The 20017-nt window shown below is 51.7% G+C and overlaps 1 protein-coding gene and 1 long non-coding RNA gene across 4 annotated transcripts; one reads left to right on the forward strand and one right to left on the reverse strand.

The window, feature by feature from the left end:
* The first annotated feature begins 1024 nt into the window (after window positions 1-1024).
* Window positions 1025-6736, forward strand: GZMM (granzyme M). The gene is made up of 5 exons (XM_020901415.2): window positions 1025-1173; window positions 4534-4693; window positions 5451-5586; window positions 5744-6007; window positions 6410-6736. The coding sequence occupies exons 1-5, from the start codon at window positions 1050-1052 to the stop codon at window positions 6560-6562; spliced, it is 837 nt and encodes a 278-aa protein (XP_020757074.1). The 5' UTR covers window positions 1025-1049; the 3' UTR covers window positions 6563-6736.
* A 1563-nt stretch (window positions 6737-8299) lies between these two features.
* Window positions 8300-19994, reverse strand: LOC139034379 (uncharacterized). Of its 3 annotated transcripts, none has more exons than XR_011486830.1 (3): window positions 19692-19994; window positions 13734-13867; window positions 8300-9027 (listed from the first exon to the last, which is right to left on the reverse strand). It is a non-coding gene; the product is annotated as an uncharacterized lncRNA (long non-coding RNA). The 3 variants fall into 3 exon arrangements; XR_011486831.1 differs by lacking the exon at window positions 8300-9027 and adding an exon at window positions 10941-12827; XR_011486832.1 differs by lacking the exon at window positions 13734-13867.
* Between the last annotated feature and the right edge of the window lie 23 nt (window positions 19995-20017).

The following is a 20017-nucleotide window of genomic DNA, read 5'->3' on the forward strand; positions in this document are numbered from 1 at the left end:
GTGGCTTCAGGCACCGAGCATGTGGTCAGCTTCCTCCCTGTAGTCAGCTTCCTCATTTTCAGGCAGATGCCTCTCACCCTGGTCCCACTCCCAGGCTGGTATCTTCCCAAGTCCAGCAGCATGAAAGCTGTTTCTGGAAAGTTCCAGAAGAAACATGGGCCCTCGTCTTCACTGAGCTGGTGCAGTGTTTAGATTGGTCCTCTGCCCAGAACCAATCTCTATGGCCAGAGGGTATAGGGAGTGCTGATTGGCTGGTCTGGGTCCCATGGTGTTGAGGGCTGCAAGGAGAAGGGTGGACTGAAGGAGGGAGGACCCAGATGAGCCTGGCTAGGACCCTTAGACTTGCAGGAGCCCCAGAGTGCTCATAACAAATGAGTGTTCATACCATCTTTGTTCATAATAGCCAAAATCTAAAAGACCCCAGATATCCATGGACAGATGGAGGGGTAAACACACAGATGATGGATAAATACAATGTGGTCCCTCCACACGCTGGAATATTATTCTGCCTTTAAAAAGAAAGATTCTGACACCAGCTACACCATGGATGAACCTTGAGAACATGATAGCGAAACAAGATCCAGAAGGACACACTGATTCCACTCACAGGAGGTCCCTTTAGGAGTCAGATCCAGAGACAGGAAGTATTTGGTGGGGCCACAGGCTGGGGGTGGGACTGGGGAGTCAGTGTTTCATGAGGACAGAACTTCAGTTTGGGAAGATGAAGTTCTGGAGATGATGGTGAGGGTGATCCCATGACAATGTGAATGTACCTAATGCCATGAGCTGTGCATTTAAATACAGTTAGGATGCTGCATTTATGGTGTGTGTATTTTGCCACAATGAGACAACAGGGCAAGGAAATTATCGAGCTGAAACCACACAACACCACCAGTGAGCTGGGAGGTGGAACATGATGAGATAATAGATGCTCAATAGGGTTTCCTGTAAATTTCTCAGGTGTGATCATGGTGATGGGGTTTTGTCTCCAAAGAGTGCATATCTTTCAGAAACACTTGGGGGTGATGTGGAATCAGCCAGAGCTGTGAATGTCACCTCCCTCCCCCACAGGAAGGTTGGGTGTGAACTGTGCAGGGGCTCGGGGCCAGAACCGTGGAGGCCCCCGATCTGAGATGCTGCTCCTGCTAATGGTCCTGGAAGCCCTGTGGGCAGGTGAGTGAGGTGGGGACACTGAGGCCGGAGCTGTGGCACCCGGGGCCCATGGCAAGGGGCAGGGCAGGGGGGTGAAGGAACAGAGACTGGATACAATTTCCCTGTCCCCAGACAGGACTCACTGAAAACATGTCAGTGGCCCCCAGAGCACGAGATGGCTGTCCATGAAACAGCCTCGAAAAGAGATTGTGGGGAAAGCAAAGAGCAAAGGGCCAAGGACACCCGCCATCCTGGGGGTTTCTATTCTGAGCCTGTTCCCCTTCGATGAAATATTTCTGGAAGGAGGCTCCAGAGCAGGAAGCGGGGTGGCAGGGAGGGAGCTTCACTTTCCTCCAACAATATTTTTTTAAAAATTTAAAATGGGGTGGGGGACTTCCCGGGTGGTCCCCTGGTTGGGACTCTAGGCTTCCACTGCAGGGGACATGGGTTTGATTCCCTGGTCAGGGAAATAAGATCCTGCAAGCCATTCAGGATGGCCAAAAATTTTTAAATTAAAAAAAAAAATAAATTAGAAGTTTGGAATTAACAGATACCACTATATATTAAGGGCTTCCCAGGTGGCTCAGTGGTAAAGAATTTGCCTCCCAATGCAGGAGACACAAGAGACGAGGGTTTGATCCTTGGGTCGGGAAGATCCCCCAGAAAAAAACTGGCAATCCACTCCAGTATTCTTGCCTGAGAAATCCTATGGATAGAGGAGCTGGGGGGGCTATATAGTTCATGGGGTCACAAAGAGTCAGACGTGACTTAGTGACTAAATAACCACAACTGTATATAAAACATACAGCAAGATTCTACTTTCTGGCACAGGGAACTATACCCAATACCCTGTAATAACCTAAAATTGAAAAAGAACCTGAAAAAGAATATAAATGTGAAAGTGTTAGTCGTTCAATCATGTCCGGCTCTTCACAACCCCATAGACGGTAGCCTGCTAGGCTCTTCTGTCCATGAGATTCTCCAGGCAAGAGTCCTAGAGTGGATTGCCATGCCCTCCTTCAGGGGATCTCCCTGATCCAGGGATGAATATATATATAATATACATGTATATGTATATTATATTTATATAAACTGAATGATATATATATTATATATATATATGCTATACACCTGAAACTAACACATGGTAAATCAACTATACATCAGTTTTTCAAAAAGTGAAAAAAGCAAAAGCAACCATTAAAAAAAAAAAAAGGTGTGAAGTGGGTTGCTAACAGTTCGGGGCTTCTTCCTGGGGTGATGGGGACTTGCTGTTGGGGATGGTTTCACAGCTTGGGTGACTGAGGGTCTGTCAGTTTCATCTCCATATGGTTGTCATGACTTCTTCTGAGTGAGGCCTGAGGGCAAGGGCAAGGCTTGGCAGATGTGAGGTTCTTTTCCTTTCTTGAATTAAAAAGAAAAATGTGTTTATTTTGGCTGCACCGAATCTTTGGTGGCACGCAAGATCATCAATCTTTGTTGCAGCAAGCAGGATCTTTAGTTTTGACATGTGAATTCTTAGTTGCTGCATGTGGGATCTAGTTCCCTCACCAGGGACTGAACCCACGCCCCCTGCACTGGAAGTACAGAGTCCTAGCCTCGGCACCACCAGGAAAGTCACCCCATTTTTTTCCTTCTGACTTCTTTCCACTTTTACAGAGATGTCAGGAGAGTCCTGCAGACAACTTTCCTTTTCTCCTCCCTAATCCCTCGGTGGTAAACATTTTGCCTCCATTGCCTTATCATCCCCCCAACCTACCCCACCCCTTGGTGTGCATACAAAATACAAATATGTGTTTATCATTATTTTTCTGAACCATTTGAGAGTGAGCTGTAGATGCACTGCCCCTCACCCTTAAACGCTTTGGCATGTATGTGTGTGTGTGCATGTGCATATGTGTGTGTGTGCGTGTACATATGTGTGTGTGTGCTGGGAACAGGCCATCCTTTCATAGGATGGGTGGATTCACAGCATCCTTCCCCTCAGCTCATCTACAGACCTCATTCCAGTTATCCGCACGGTGTCCTCAGTGAGCAGGACCTAGTCGTCCTGCTGTCCTCGGTCCCCTATGCTCTGGTAGCATCTCCATCTCCCCCAGGTCCTCAGGCTGGGCTCGGATGATGCATTTTCCGGAGGAACCACGGAGGGGCGCTGTGTTCGCCCCTTAATGGTGGATCCCACCAAGCCTCTCCAGGGTGAGGTTGCGCATGTCCGCCTGGTTGTCTTGGGGGCGACCGTGGGGCTCTGGTGGAGCTGGATTCACAGCACGTGGGACAGGTGCAGGCTGTTTGCTCCCCAGCAGCACCCAGGAAGTGCAGAGAAGGAAACCACAGCCGCACGAGTGAGGCAGCCTCCACAGGATCACCCTGCTGGGAGGGATGGAGCTGGAATTTCAGCCCCTGCTGGCTGCCTCCCCAGAATGTATACACTTATTCACAAATGGCACCTGGGAGCTTGAGATGCAGGCTGGGTGGGATGGTGGGTATCCCACCATGCTGTCCTGGCTGGATTGTTGTCCAGCCAGGTTCACTGTGATCAACTGGTGATGCAGCAGGATAGGGGTTCCCACTACCCACCCATCATCCTTTCTCCCTTCCTTCTTTCCTTCCTTCCATTCCATGCATGCATGCATCCATCCATCCGTTATCCATCCATCCTTATCCATCAACCATCCATCAACAGCAGGGAGACCAGAGTGCTGAGGGGATGGGGGCAAGTGTGAAGGAAGCAGGGTCAGCTAAGGTGTGTCTTGTGGGTCATGAGGAGTTTTGATGTTTAAAGCATGAAGGAGGAACTTCCCTGGTGGCCCAGGGGTTAAGAGTCTGTGTTTCCACTGCAGGGGGCATGAGTTTGACCCCTAGCCAGGGAGCTAAGATCCCACATGCCATGCAGCATAGCCAAAATTTTTAAAAATAGATTTTAAAAATTAAAGCATGAAAAAAAAAATTAAAGCATGATGGGGAATCACAGGTAGATTTTTTTTAGCTAATTTAATTTACATTTAATTTACATTAAAATTCTTTTTATCAATCATTTTTAATTCACAATTTTTCAAAAAATTTCTGACCACATCCTGGGGCATGTGGGATCAAATCCTCGTCCCCTGCTTTGGAAGGCAGAGACTTTACCACTGGGAAGTCCCCATGATTGGTTTTAGAACAATTTTTATAGCAGTTTTATTGAGATGTCATTCACACACTATGCAACTTACCCAGTTAAAGGGTACAAGTCAGAGAATTTTAGTGCATTTGGAGTTGTACGACCAGCCCCATAGTCTAATTCCAGAACACTCCATCCAGGGCCTCGGAGCTGGAGTCATAGTGTCAGGTCAGGGGTGGGGCACCCAATCCTAACCTGGCCTTCTCTCTCCCTCTCCCCAGGAGGCAACACCTTTGAGACCCACATCATTGGGGGTCGAAACGCTGTCCCCCACTCACACCCATACATGGTCTCGCTGCAGAAGTCTGGCTGCCACCAATGTGGCGGGGTGCTCCTGAACCAAAATTGGGTGTTGACAGCTGCCCACTGCCTGACCCAGCCGTGAGTGACCCAGCCCCACGCCATCACACCAGATGTCCCCAGACCTATCCTGGTTTCCCCATTCTCACCAGGAAGTGGGTCCGGAGAGATTTAAGTCAACTGTAGTGTTGTGAGAGGGTCCCCTTCCCCTCTGCAGTGGTTGCTGAGGCAAGAGTACATCACAGCAACCTTATGTGTGTGCTTGTGACATTAGGCTGCAAGGATTCCTGAAGGCAGCTTATTTGCTACAGAAAAGCACCTTCCAAATGGACAGAGGTGGGCCTCTTGTGACACCCAGGAGTGTGTCTCCCACCTGTGGCCACAGGGACAGAGCTGGCCTATGAGGGTGGCAGGGCCAACACAGAGAGGAACCTGGGTGCATGATGCCATTGTGAAGCCACCAGGTAAACCCATCCCAGAGCTGTCCTACCTCCGGACTGGCCAGTAACAAAGACTGCAGATCAAACCTGGAGAAGTAATCAAAGGGGGTCTGTTGATTCAAGTAACTGAAAACATGGAAAGGAGACAGCCTTCAGGCAGCTAGACAGGAGTCTGGGGTGAGGTGAGAGCAGGGAAGGCTTCCTGGAGGAGGCAGGGAGAAGACCAGACTGGACAGGGGAAGGGGAAGGACTGCAGAAAGAAGCTGGTGAGGTGGTGCTGGACAGTGTGTGAGTGCCCCTGGCCCAGAGCCTGGGAGGACTGGGGCTCACACCCAGGCCCTGCTGCCCCCCCACACACACCCTGCAGCCCCCCTAAACCCCAACCCTGCCGCCCCCAGGACGCAGCAGCTGAGGCTTGTGCTGGGGCTCCATGTGCTGAGAGAGCCCAGTCCTACCTACCGCATCAAGAAGGTGGTCCTGCACCCCAAATACAAGCCAACCCCTCATCTGGAGAATGACCTCGCGCTGCTAAAGGTGCTGCCAGTGGGAGGATGGTAGTTCCAGGTCCCCTCCCCTGATGCCCCTCCCCTATCGCCCCTCCCCCAGACTCACCTTCCCATTGCCCCTCTCCCTGTGTGCCCCTCCCCCAGTATCCCCTCACCTGCTCATCTGCCCCTTCCTGTCCCTATAGCTGGATGGGAAGGTGAAGCCCAGCAAGACCATCCAGCCCCTGGCCTTGCCCCGAGGGCGCCAGGCGGTGGCCACAGGCACCCGTTGCAGCCTGGCCGGGTGGGGCCTGACCCACCAGCCTGGGCAGTTGGCCAAGGTGCTGCAGGAGCTGGACCTGCGTGTGCTGGACACCAGGATGTGCAACAACAGTCGGTTCTGGAACGGCACCATCAGCCCCCACATGATCTGCCTGGCTGCTGACTCCAAGAGCCAGGCCCCCTGCAAGGTGCGGGTGCTGGGGGTAGGGGCGCTCAGGCCAGCCTCCTTTCCCTGGGGGTCCTGAAGCTGGGAAGGACCAGGTACCCACTTCTCAAGTGCAAAAACTGAGGCACGGATAGACTAAGCAGCTTGCCCATAGTCACACAGTGGGTGGCAGAGCTAGGCTTTGAACTCCAGCACCCAGAAATATCAGGGCATGGACGGAGCATGTGCAAAGGCCCTGGGGCAGAAAGAAGGCACAGAGAGAGTTACCAGGCAAGACAGGAACTGAGAAGGGACTAAAGGAGGTGGGGGAAGGGAGGGAGCAGGGAGATGGGGGTCTCTGCCCTGGAATCAGCCTCCCATCCCCTCCCACTGGATAACCAACCCCCTTCATCAGGAGGTGACTGGTGCTCTGTTGCCTCCACAGGGGGACTCAGGCGGGCCTGTGGTGTGCAGAAGAGGCCAAGTGGCCGGAATCCTGTCCTTCAGCTCTGTGGAATGCACTGACATCTTCAAACCCCCCGTGGCTGTCGCCGTGGCCCCCTACATGCCCTGGATCAAGAAGGTCCTCCGCCACTAACGGCCCACCTCCCTCACCTTGACCCTCCAGAGGTGGCCCTGATTCCATGTTCCAAGGAGCATGCTGCAGCGGGGCAGCCAGGGGCCCGGATGTATCAGGGGACCAATAAACCGTAATAATAAAACTGCTTGAGCCTCCTGAGGGCTGAGGACCTCTGGTTTGGCACCTACAAAACGGGTTGTACTTTTCAGGCTGCATGGGAGGGCCAGCCGCTGCCAAGGCCCGGGGGCGCCTGGGGTCAGAAGGAGACAGAGAAAGGCCCCCAAATCTCCTTCCTTCTCTTTTTGACTTTGGTTCCATGTTTAGTGGGCTTCTCTGGTGGCTCAGAATTTGCCTGCCATGTAGGAGACCTGGGTTCCATTCCTGGGCTGGGAAGATCCCCTGGAGGAGGGCATGATAACCCACTCTAGTATTCTTGCCTGGAGAATCCCATGGACAGAAGAGCCTGGTGGGCTACAATCAATGGGGTCACAAGAGTCACTCATGACTTAGCAGCTAAACCATCAACCACCACCACTGTCTTTCAGTTCAGTTCAGTCAGTTGTGTCCAACTCTTTGCAACCCCATAGACTGCAGCACACCAGGCTTCCCTATCCATCACCAACTCCTGGAGCTTGCTCAAACTCATGTCCATCAAGTCAGTGATGCCATCCAACCATATCATCCTCTGTCATCCCCATCTCCTCCTGCCTTCAATCTTTCCCAGCATCAGGGTCTTCTCCAATGAGTCGGTTCTTTGCATCAGGCGGCCAAAGTATCAGAGCTTCAGCTCTGGCATCAGTTCTTCCAATGAATATGCAAGACTGATTTCCTTTAGGATTGACTGGTTTGATCTCCTTGCAGTCCAAGGGACTCTCAAGAGTCTTCTCCAACACCACAGTTCAAAAGCATCAATACTTCAGCACTCAGCTTCCTTTACGGTTCAACTCTCACATCCATACATGACTACTGGAAAAACCACATCTTTGACTATACAGAACTTTGTCAGCAAAGTAATGTCTCTGCTTTTGAATAGGCTGTCTAGGTTAGTCATAGCTTTTCTTCCAAGGAGCAAGCGTCTTAATTTCATGACTGCAGTCACCATCTGCAGTGATTTTGGTGCCCAAGAAAATAAAGTCTGTCACTGTATCCATTGTTTCCACATCCATTTGCCAGGAAGTGATGGGACCGGATGCCATGATCTCAGTTTGTCTTATATTGAGATATAATTCACATGCCATGCAATTCACCCTTTTAAATAGTGTGTGATTCAGGGGTTTTCAGTGCATTCCCAGGGTTGTGCAACCAGCATCTCTATCTAGTTCCAGAACCTTCCAGGACCCCAAAAGCAACACTACGCCTCCCCAGCCCCTAACCACCAGGAACCCACTCTCTGTGTCTGTGGATCGGCCTGTTCTGGACATTTCCCATCAGTGGAATCACACCCTGTGTGTCCTATGTCTGCTTATCTCACTGAGCATCGTGTTCTCAGGGTCCATCTACGTGGTAGCGAGTGTCAGGGCTTCTCTCCTCTTCAGAGCTGAAGGATGCCCCATGTGTGGAGGGACACGTGTGTGTATGTCTGCTCACCTGTCCATGGACACCTAGCTTGTTTCCACCATGGCTGCTGTGGCCACAGGTGCAAAGACACGTGTGGATGTATTTTTAGTTCTCTTGAGTGTGCTCTGATGAGGCAGAGAGACGTTGCTGGACCGTCTGGTGATGGACTCTGTGTGGAACAGTGTGAGAAAACTGCTATTTTCTGGCAGAATCTTCTGCTTTTAATATGAAAATGCTCAAATAGCCACGCTGAAATAACCGCACACTAAACACCTAGGTGCCTGCCCCCTCAGCGCCCCCACCCCACTCCCGCCATGCAGGTTTTCCCAGGAGCAGCTGAAGTGCTTGCTTCTTCCCCCACTGTCTGTCTGTCCATCTGGCTTTGTTGTTGGTGCATCTCATGTAGGTGGCAGCCTCCCCGAGGAGCCCCCAGACACTGCTCTGTGGGACCAAGGCCCGGTGCACAGGACTTACTCAGGCCCATCTCTCCCTCCCTCCCTCCCTCCCACACAGGGAAATTCACAAATCTCAATCAAGGGTTTGCTGCTCTGACAGCAAGACATGCACATGAGCAACCCAAGCCCTGTGGAATCCACACCACCAACCCCAGAAGATCCCTCACTTTTTGCAGGCTTGTCTCGAATCGAGATTTTGCATAGCTATTACTGCACATGGGCAGGAAGTTAAAGGGGAAAAAAGGCCGCTCAGGAGAGAAAATCATCTCTTCTGCTCCATCTAAATATTTTTCCCAGGAAGCAACTGTCTCTGGCGGTGCCTTCCGTGCTCATGCAAGGGTGTTCTGAGCAGGAAAGGCCGCTGGTCAGGCAGCGCAGAAGGTGAGTTTGCCCATCAGAAGGCAATGGCTTTTCTCTTCTGGTGATGCAGCAGAATTTCCTGTCTTCTGAGCACTGCGAGTTCCAGGCCTCCTGCAAGGTGGTAAGACGCTTTAGGAAACACTTATGTCTTTATTTCAGAGCCAGAGAAAAGGAAGGACAGAAGGAGGAGGAGGAAGGAATCTACTCAACTCTTTTTTCTTTTTTAAATTGCTAAAGGTTCTTTTATCTGTCTTTTTTTTGGGGGGGGCCACACCATGCAGCATGCAGGATTTCAGTTCTCCCATCAGGGATCAAACCTGTGTCCCCTGCATTGGGAGCGCAGAGTCTATCCACTAGACAACCAAAGAAGTCCCTGGAACAGTTTTATATTTACAGAAAGCAATGAAGAGAGTACCAATCTTCCAAGTGTTCCTTCCCCTTCAGTTGACGAGATTCTTATTATGATGTGCCTGGTGCTCTGTCGTGTCTGACTCTTTGTGACCCCATGGACTGTAGCCCACCAGGTTCCTCCATTCATGGAATTTCCCAGGCAAGAATACTGGAATGGGTTACCATTTTCTCCTCCAGGGGATCTTCCTGATCCAGATATTAGAGGAAGCACACTGACTGAAACCGCCCACCCTGGCCAGGCACCAAAGTAACCATTTGCATTTGTCCATAGTAATCATTTGCATCTGAGTTGTTTTACGACAGGAACACGGAACTAATAAACCTCCACCAAATGGAAGAGTTCAGGAAAGGTCAAAAGGAGACACCAAGTGTCCAACTATCTCCCAGAATCCTTCTCTCTGGCATCCATCTCAGCTGAACAAGGCCTGCACTATCAGGAAGGGCTCTGAGTCAGAATGATTGGCTAAGGACAACCCGGAAACTAATCCCATCACCATAAAACCCGAGTCTGCGAGCCAGAGCTGTTCTCCTGGGTTCCCTTACCCTCCTGCTCTCCGCCCGGGAGCCCTTTCCCAATAAAATATCTTGCTTTGTCAGCACGTGTCTCCTCAGACAATTCATTTCCAAGTGTTAGACAAGAGTCCAGTTTCGGGCCCTGGAAGGGGTCCCCCTTCCTGCAACACAGGGATCAGATCAAACTCATGTCTCCTGCATTGGCAGGCAGATTCTTTACCATCTGAGCCACTGGGGAAGCTGTCACAATTAATGAACCAATCTTGATATGTTATTATCAACTGAAGCCCATACTTTATTCACCTCTCCTTGGGTTCCCTGACATCCTCTTGGCCCCAGGACTTTTCAGGGTCCCCTGTGATGTTCAGGCCTCTCTGGGATCCCCCTGGGCTGTGCCTCTTTCAATGGCCTGGGCAGTCAGGGGTGGGGGCACAGGTCAGGGGTTTTGGAGAACATCCCTCCGTGGAGCTATTTTTTCTCTGATGTTTTTCTCGGGACTGGATAACCCAAACCAAGATTGATGGGCCTGCAGGGGCAAGTGCCTTGTTAACCTTTAACTGTTTATGGAGGTGTCACCTATGTACAGAACGCACCCAGGTCACAACAGCTGGTGATTTTCCACAAACCAAACTGTGAAATCCTGCCCTGGCACAGGGCTCCCAAAACCCTCCTAATGAGCCTCTTTCAACCACCTGAGTTCACATCCAGGTCAGGAGGGACCAAGCTAGAAGCCCTTTGTGCCTAAAACTCTAGGACAAAGGGTTCCCTTTTCTCCACACCCTCTCCAGCTTTTGTAATTTGTAGACGTTTAAACAATGGTCATTCTGACTGGTGTGAGGTGATATTTCACTGTAGTTTTGATTTACATTTCTCTGATAACTAGTAATGTTGAGCATCTTTTCATGTACCTATTGGCCATCTGTCTGTCTTCTTTGGAGAAATGTCTGTTTAGTCTTTTGCTTGTTTTTTTGATTGGGTTTTTTTTGGTGTTTTTTTTTTTTTTTTTGATACTGAGCTGCATGAGCTGTTTGTATATTTTGGAGATTAATCCCCGTGGGTCACTTCATCTGCAAATATTTTCTCCCATCCTGTGGGCTCTCTTTTTGTTTTGTTGATAGTTTCCTTTGCTGTGCAAAAGCTTTTAAGTTTAATTAGGTCACATTTGTTTGTTATAACAAATTGGTCAGACCCAGGGAGAGGGGTGGCAGGAACCATGACACATAGCTAGTTGGTCGGTAAGAAGCTCAGGGGTCACAGAGGACTCGGGACTGGTTTGAAGAGGGAACAGGGCTGTGGGCTGAGCCCTTAAGCTGTGGGTTCTGCACTGACTCCAGGCAGAGAGGGTCGGAACTGAATTAAAACTGCACGATGGTGTCCTCTGGGCATTGGAGGATTGCTGGGTGCTTGACAAATACCCCAGGCAAACAAAACACCACTGTACTCAAGCGCCCGGGTCGACACAACAGGATCCCCCAAGCCCACACCCCAGCGAGGTTCCTACCTCCGGGTTCCCATCCCTGAGGTAGGTCCTGTCTGCTGTACCCCGCAAGGTTTCTGGGCTGTGTCCAGTCCTCCCCTCAACACTGAGTGTGGCAGTGCTCCCACCTGGCCAAGTGTGGGGCAGAGGGAGAAGTGGGCTATCCATGCCATTCCATGGGGGTTCCATCATGCACCCCCCTCAAATCTATTCTCTCCCATAGACCAGGGGGTCTCACTGGGGGTGATTCTGTCCCAGAGACATCTGTGGTCCCCAGGACCTGGAAATCCAGCATTGAGCAGGTGGTGTGGCTCCACACCCTGCAATACTCAGGACATCCCACAGAGGGTGACCCCCCCCCCCATATCAGCAGTACAGGGTGGGGGAGCCCCATTATGGATGGATGGACGTCAATTGTCTTCAAAGGTTTGGGACTTTGCAAGATGAATGCCACGCTTGCCCACCTGCAGAGGGAGAGGGCCCAGAGCCTGAGCCCATGGGACACACCAGCCTTTCCTGTGTGCATTTTCTTGCCTACAGGAAAGCTGAAGCCCCTGCAGAGAACAGCGACATTCCCACCTCCTGGGCCGACACGAATGGCCCTGTGCATGGTCCCTGCCTGTTCTGGACGTTTCCCATCAGTGGAATCACACTCTGTGTGTCCTTCTGTGTCGGCTTCTCTCACTGAGCATCGTGTTCTCAGGACCGTCCACGTGGTAGCAAGTGTCAGGGCTCCTCTCTTTTTCAGGGCTGAGGGATGCTCTGGGGTGTGGAGGGACCACGTGGTATTTGTCCCATTTATCCATCCACATGGGCTGTGCCTGTACCCTTGGCTGCTGCGGGTTCGTGGCTGCTTGTCTGGCCACCACTATCCTGCAGTTCGCCTGCGGCATCAACAACCAAGGATGTAATATCCCTCAGTGATTTCGGACCTCCAAATGTGAATGAGGTTCCCAAAAGGGAAACAAGGCCTGCGACTCAGATCCAGGAGATGCCGCCAGGCCCTTTGGTGACTGCTGAGGAGCTGAAGGAGGGGGCATGTGAGAAATCAAAAGGACAGGATGCTGCCCCCAGGTAGCTGAGATGCATGAAAGGAATGACGTCAATAATCCCAGACTCTTGCATCTTCTCATATGGAGAAGAGTGTTAAATTCCTTGAGGTATCTGATTTTCCTTAATTAGCAGTAATCCTTTGAAGTTCTGACTGTCTGCCCCCATTGTGGCAAACTCCTATAATCCTGACTCCTTCCCCTGGCCTCCTCCGTGCTACCTGAGACGCTGCCTCCCTGGCTTGAAGTCCTAACATTTCCACCAAATAAAATAACACAACTCTCTAGTTTCAGGTGGTGACTACATTTTGTAGTTAACAGAGGAATCTCAGCACCGCACCCCGACCAGGGCCACCGGGAGCTGTGGTTTTAGGGATCTCCACCGTCCTGGGCAGGGACCTGGGGTGACTCCAGCAGGACAGAGATCAATGGAGGCGGGTGGTGTTTGGAAGCCCAGCACCCTGGTGGGAGGAAGCTTATCTGTCGCCACAGAGGTTCCTTCCCGCCCAGCTGGGTCCCACCCCACCCCCGGTGATGGGAGCCCAGGGGTTTCAAGAGTTGGGAGAGGGGGTGAGGCACCTGCAGCAGGAGGTGCTGGGGGACTGAGACCACCACCGCCAGGTGGGCAGAGGGCTAGATCAGGGGCTCTGTTCTCAGCTGGACAGCTAGGGTGGGGGTAGGGACCCTGCAGAGAAAGAGCTTCCTGAAACAAGCCCCACAGCCAGCCCTTGAGCAGCAGCTGCATCTGTCCCAGAACCTGGGCCCAGATGGCAACAGGCAGCTTGACACAGTCAGGCCCCAGCTGGCCCTGGACCTGGGAACAACTGCCCTGAAGGAAGGCTGAGGTCAGTCTTTGGGGGACTAGCCTGCAGGGAGGATCCCACACTGACCTCAGAGGGGCCTGTGGACCCCAGCCCCCTGCTTTGTCCCTAGGGTGAAGCTGGTGCCTGTCCTTAGTCTGACATGGTTCTGCAGGGAAAATGTGAGAGACACAGAGAGAGAGATATGGAGACACAGACAAAAAAAGAGAGTAAAGAGGAAGGAAACAGGGAAGGAGAGACAGAGAGATACAGATGGAGACATAAAGGGATAAAGAGAGAGATAGACAGGGAGGGAGAGACAGAGAAATAGAGATGCAGAGATGGAGAGATAGACAAAGAGAGATAAAGAGAGAGAGAGACAGGGAGAGATGGAGAGAGATAGAGAGACGGAGGAGACAGAGATGGAGGGAGAGACAGAAGCAGGGGTGGGGGAGGCAAATGTGGCCAAAGTCTTGACTGGGAATCCAGGTAGCCGGGGAGTGCGGGTGGGGGGTGGGGTTGTTGTCCCCGGACTCCTCTGCCGTTTGAGGACGTCTCAAAACCAACCTGAGAAACAGACTCCTCTCCTTATTTCAGGATGACGTATCAGCAAACAGGCCCGAGGAAACCTGGAAACACCAGCACACCCTGAAGCTCGGCCCCGTCGTGGCCCGGGGAGGCCTTCGGTTGACAACAGCCTCCTAGGTGGTCAGGACAGGGCAAGTCACGACTGTGTAAAGTCTGAATTACCTGCGATCTCGGCTGGGGAGACTGGACCCACTCTCACTCTCAGAGGCTTTCATTTCTGCTTTGTCCTGCTTCACCCGTGGGACTTGCCCCCTAGGAAAGATCACTAGCCCTGGGCCACCCCATCACAACCCCGGGTTCATCTGGGATTATCCTCTGTCACTTTTCCAGGGAGGACAGAGGTGAGAGGGCGGCAGTGCCTGTAAACCTCTCCCTCGTGTGTCCCCTTCCTCCCACACACACCGACCTTAAAGCCAGAGCCAGGCTGGCTTGCAGGGTGTGTCCAGGGCCAGGACTCACTCCTGTAGGGAGCCTCCCAGGCTCCCAGCCTGGTGTTCCCCCAAACTGGGCAGCCCACGGCACACTTTAGTCAACCCCAGCGCTAAAGGGATCAACCACCGGACCCCCTGTACCAGCTCCTGGAGCTGCTCAGACAAAGCATGACCAACTAGGCCACTCACACAGCAGAAACCATGCTCTTGGGAGGGTCCTTCCTGCCTCTTCCAGCTCCTGGGGGCTCCAGGCATCCTGGGCACTCCAGGCATCCTGGGCTTGTGGCCACATCACCTCAGCCTGTCCCTCCATCTTCCCATGGCCTTTCCTTTCCCTTTTTTTTTTAAGATTTATTTATTTACTTTTATTTTTGGCCTTATTGGGTCTTTGCTGCTTTACACAGGCTTTCTCTAGCTGTGTCGAGTAGGGGCTACTCTCTGGTTGCGGTGGCTTCTCTTGTTGCGGAGCACAGGCTCTAGGTGCATGGGCTTAGTTGCTCTGAGGCATGTGGAATCTTCCCAGACCAGGGACTGAACCCATGTCTCCTCATTGGCAGGCGGACTCTTATCCACTGGAACCCCAGGGAAGCCCTTCTTCTTCTGTCTCCTCAAGGACACTGGTCATAGGATTCAGGGCCACTCTAACCCAGAATGACCTTATGTGAAGACCTTTAATTAATAGTTACATCCGCAAAGATGTTTCTCAAATAAGACCCCATTCTCAGGTCTGGAAGCAACCACTGAACCCACTGCACCATCCGGTCCTCCCAACCGGCCCATTACCCGACCCCCTACCAGAGCCCCAAATCAGTCTAACAGCAGGAGACGTCCCTCCCTCACTCAGATCCCTCCCAGGGCTCCCGAGTGCCCAGAGGATAAAATCCACACCCTAGCCAGTCACCGCAGGGGGAGGGTTGCATTTCAAACTCCACCCTCACAGAAAAATGCACATAAATCCTTAAGCTGGACCATCCTAGCCACAGAGAGATGGGTGTGATAAATGATAACTCTGCTTTCTCTCCCCTTATCTGTGAGTTTGAAAGGTTTTGTAGGAAAAAGTAGAAAGCAAATAAACCAAACTGCAAACAAAGCAAACTGGACAGAGGCTGGAGTCCCAAGTGTGAGGCCCAGGGCCAGAACTCGGGAGCGGCCAGGGCGACGTGGGAAAGAGCCAGGCAGTGACCTGGGAAGGCATGCCTGGCGGCAGCAGACACTGCCCAGGCAGAGCTCAGGGCGGGAGCGGGGCCAGCGAGGCTGGAGCCAAGCAGCGGGGGAGGTGAGGGCTACAAGGCCTGAGGGTCAGTAGGGCCAGGCCCCAGGGCGGGGTTTGGCGCTAGCTTCTCTCTGTCTGGCTGAAGGCAGCAGAGTCCTGTTTGTGCACCCAGCAGAGGTGGGGGGCTGCTGCCCTTGTCCTTCTGTTTGTGGGTCTCTGGGCCCCTCCCAGGGCGTCCTTAGGCCTCCAGAGGCCAGGGAAGGATGGGGATCCAGGGAGGATCAAACCCTCCCACGGCCAGTTAGGGGCACTGGCTGAGTGCCAACCATAGTGTGGCAGCAAGCCCAGGCCAGGCTGAGGAACACAGGGCGCCCACGAGGGCAGAGAGTGACTGGGGGACCAGGGGAGTTAGTTACAGAGGGTGACCAGACCGGCTGTTTTGACAGATGGGGTCAGAGTGAAGCAGGAGACAGACAGGCCCCAAGCTAGGTATTTACAGCTGGCCTCCTGTTCACACCTCCCGGGGTGAGGAGATGAACTCCAGAAGTCCATGCATCACCAGCCCCCTGATTACATTTCCTAAAGCAGGAGACAACATATTCATGACTGACTCCTTTCCATAAAAACCAACTAATAGAGGGCTTCCCTGGTCACTCAGTGGTAAAGAATCTGCCTGCCAATGCAGGAGACAGGGGTTCAATCCCTGGTCTGGGAAGATCCCACATACCTCAGAGTGACTAAGCCCATGCACCATAACTATTGAAGCCCATGTGCCTAGAGCCCATGCTCCACAATAAAAGCAACTGCAATGAGAAGCTCGTGCACCACAACTCGAGAGTAGCCCCCGCTCCACACAACTAGAGAAAGTCTGAGCAGCGATGGTGACCCAGTGAAGCCAAAAGTAATAAATAAAAATTAAAAAAAAAAAAAAGAACACACACAGCAACAGGAATAGGGTAAATAACAAGACACCGGGCATTTTTATGGCAGGAACAGATTGGGACTAGACTCTGTTATTAATAAAAGATCAGGAGGTCACACACTTCTCATCCTTGGGGAAAAGGAGACACTAGACGTGGGTGAAACCTTCATGGGGTCAGAAAGGTAGGGGATATGCCAGCCCATAAGAAGTAGTTTGTTGTTCAGTCGCTAAGTCGTGTCCAACTCTCTGCAACCCCATGCTGCATACCAGGCTTCCCTGTCCTTTACTATCTGCTGGAGTTTGCTCAAGCTCATGTCCATCGAGTTGGTGAGGCTATCTAACCGTCTCATCCTCTGCTGTCCTGTACTCCTTTTGCCCTCAGTCTTTCCCAGCTTCAGGGTCTTTTCCAATGAGTCATCTCTTCACAGCAGGTGGCCAAAGTATTGGAGTCCCACTACCCCCTCCCATAAGCCTCTGCTATGAGATCCATCTTAACTGAGGGGTGCCTGTGCACCCAGGGGAGGGTCCAGAGGCAAGTTAGTCAGGGGGTCAAAACAATACAATTGGCCAAAAAGAAGACAAAGACCTGGAAAACTGCACCCTTCCCTGACTCAGTCAGTAAAGAATCTGCCCGCAATGCAGGAGACCCAGGTTCAACCCCTGGGTCAGGAAGATCCCATGGAGGAGGAAATAGCAAGCCACTCCAGTATTCTTCCCCGGGAAATCCCATGGGTAGAGGAACCTGGTGGGCTACATTCCAAGGGGTCGAAAAGAGTTGGACATGACTGAGAGATGAACACTACTCATAAAAGAATTAAATACCTCCCAAAGGAGTGACTCTGCCTCTGAATTTGCCCCTGGATCTTTCTGCAGGGACTTTTATTTTCAATAAACTTTGGACTTTACTCTTTACCTTCTGTGTTCTAGCCAGGCAGGCAAGGACTCAAAACCCAGCCCCTCTCTGCTGGCCCCTGTGGTCCAGCGGTTAGGTCTCTGGCTACTGCCCTCTGCCCCTACAGCTGCCGAGGTCCGGCATCAGGAAGGGCCCATGGAATACAGGGCTGCAGTGAAATCTGAATTTCTGACAGACAACAGATAATTTTTAATATAAGTATAAACCAGACAGTGCATGGGATATACTTATACTGAATAATTAGTGATTTTTGGAAGATCTGAAATTCCAGTGTAGCTTGGAGTCCTCTGTTTTTATTTGCTAAATCTGGCCACCTCTGCCGGGGGTGATCCTGAAAAAACTCTTCTTGGAAGCAGAAGGGGACAAGGACCACCATCGTGAACCGGCAGAGAGGGGGTCCAGTGGGTGCAGGACAGCCAGGTCTGCAGCGAGGCTTTGTTCGATTGACACAAACAGAGCCTTCCTGGCAGCCCGGAGATCTCCTCGCCCTGCTCCGGGTGGGCAGGGGGGCCAGAGTTCTGTTGGGGCCCGGAGGTGCTTTGAGGCCAGCTGGCAGCCTGCCTCCCTCATCCAGCACGTCCGTCTCCATACCACTCCCTGTGGCCTCGCTGAGCCTGCCAGCCCCAGGCCCCAGCCCTGCTGGCCACAGGAAGGGTCCTCACCTCCCCTCCCTCACCACCTCCATATCAGCAAGTCCAGGCCCTTCCAGCCCAGGTTCTGTCAGCTGACCCCCCATCTCCTTCAGCCCCAGCCAGCTGCCCGCCATCACCCCCCCACAAGGCTGCCCCGAGACTCACAGCTCAGCCCTTCCCTGGCTGCTGCCCCCTCCTCATTCATGGGTCACCTCCAATGTCATCACCTCCAAGAGGCCTCCTGATCCACATCACCCCATTTTTTAATTGAGATGATTCACTTACCATACAGTTCACCCATTCAAGCGTAAAGGGTTTTGGTACATTCAGAGTTGAGCACACTTTACCGCAATTAATTCCAGAAACTATCTATCACTTCAACAAGGAAGCCCCGTCCTCATCAGCAGTCACTTTCCATCTCCTCCCCCAGCCCCTGACAACCAGGAACCCGCTCCCTGTCTGTGGATCGGCCTGTTCTGGACATTTCCAATCAGTGGCATCACACCCTGTGTGTCCTTCTGTGTCTGTTTTTCTCACTGAGCATCGTGTTCTCAGGGTCCATCCACGTGGTAGCCAGTGTGAGGGCTTCTCTCCTTTTCAGGGCTGAGTGATGTTCTGGTGTGAGAAGGGACCACATTTTTTAATTCATTCACCCACTGACGAGCATCTGGGCTCTGGGCTGTTGCACTTTTTGCTATTGTGCTGTGAACATTGCAGGGGAAGTTTCTGTGTGGACCTGAGTTTTCAGTTCTCCTGGGCACACATATAGGAATGGCATTGCTGGGTTAAGTTATCACTTCATTTAACCTTTAGAGGAATGGAAGCACGGTTCGTTCCACCTCCTCATCAGCCCTGCACAGGGCTCCACTTTCCTCATCTTGTTATTTTCTGACCTCACAGTGGGTGTGAAGTGGTGTCTCACTGTGGTTTCCACTTGCCCGCCCCCGAGCACCTTCTCATGTGCTTATGTTGTCTATTTAGGTGTCTTTTTTTGAAAGATGTGTTTTCAGATCCTCTATTTTGTAATTGGGTTGTCTTCTTTTAAACTTTTTAAAAAAGTTGAGTTAAAAAAAAGTTGAGTTGTGTTCTTTATATATTCTAGGTACAAATCCCTTATCACATACATGCTGTACCAGTATTTCCTTTCATCAAGTGGATTGTCTTTTCACTTTCTTCTTTGAAACAGAAAAGTTTTTAACGGCTTTCCTGATGTGGCTCAGTGGTAAAGAATCTACCTGCCAGTGCAAGAGAAACAGGTTTGATCCCTGATCCCTGATCCAGGAAGATCTCACATGTCTCGGGGCAACAAAACCCATGCACCGCAACTACTGAATCTATGCTCTAGAGCCCAAGAGTTCCAACTACTGAAGTCAGCGTGCCCTAGAGCTCAAGCACAGAGTCTTAACCACTGGACCACCAGGAAAGTCCCCCAAAGTTTTTAATTTTGATGAACTCCAATTTATCTGATTTCTTGTTGTTTTAGATCGCGCTTTTGGTGAATTCATAAGAAACCATTACCTAACCTAGAGTCACAAAGACTCTATACTATATACCCTGGTTTTTTTTTTAATTTTTTAGTCATTTATCAAAGTATTTGTCGTAAAACACGGGCACCTCAGGGTATGCAGTCCAGCCAAATACAGGACGACCAGTTACTTTCGATTCGGACAAATGATGATACTTTCCTTGCAAAGAAGTGTGCAAACACTGCACTGAACACTTACACTACGAAATTACTCATCCTTTACCTGGAATTAAAATATAACTGCTCTCGGGCTATTTGTATTTGCTAAATCTGGTAATCTCACCCAGGGGGCACAGCCTACCTGTTCACAGTGATCCCCATCGCCTCCATCGCTGCTTTTTAAAGTACACAGAAATTGAGCATTTTAACTACTAGGAGCGTAAATCAAGCCAGAAAGAGGCGAGGCTCCAGGCCCAGCCTCGCAGGCCCCGCCCCGTTTCTTAGCAACGTAACCACACCCCTGGACACAGGGCGTGGCTCACCCGGGTGATCACACAGCTCCTCCCACTCGGCCTCCGTAGAGCCTGCCGGCCCGGGCGGGAGTGTGCGAACATGCATCCGTGCGCTTGCGTAGGTGGTGGGCGACTCACCGTGCGCGTGCCCCGCCCCGCAACGCCGCCTGCGTGC

Source organism: Odocoileus virginianus, chromosome 3, assembly GCF_023699985.2.
Source record: "Odocoileus virginianus isolate 20LAN1187 ecotype Illinois chromosome 3, Ovbor_1.2, whole genome shotgun sequence".
Classification (NCBI taxonomy): domain Eukaryota; kingdom Metazoa; phylum Chordata; class Mammalia; order Artiodactyla; family Cervidae; genus Odocoileus; species Odocoileus virginianus.

Excerpts from the sequence above, each read along its gene's own strand:
- GZMM (XM_020901415.2), top strand. The coding sequence starts at position 1,050 with ATGTCACCTCCCTCCCCCACAGGAAGGTTGGGTGTGAACTGTGCAGGG. Across the intron at positions 4,694-5,450 it reads GCCCACTGCCTGACCCAGCC|GACGCAGCAGCTGAGGCTTG; the intron begins GTGAGTGACCCA and ends TGCCGCCCCCAG. Across the intron at positions 6,008-6,409 it reads AGAGCCAGGCCCCCTGCAAG|GGGGACTCAGGCGGGCCTGT; the intron begins GTGCGGGTGCTG and ends TTGCCTCCACAG.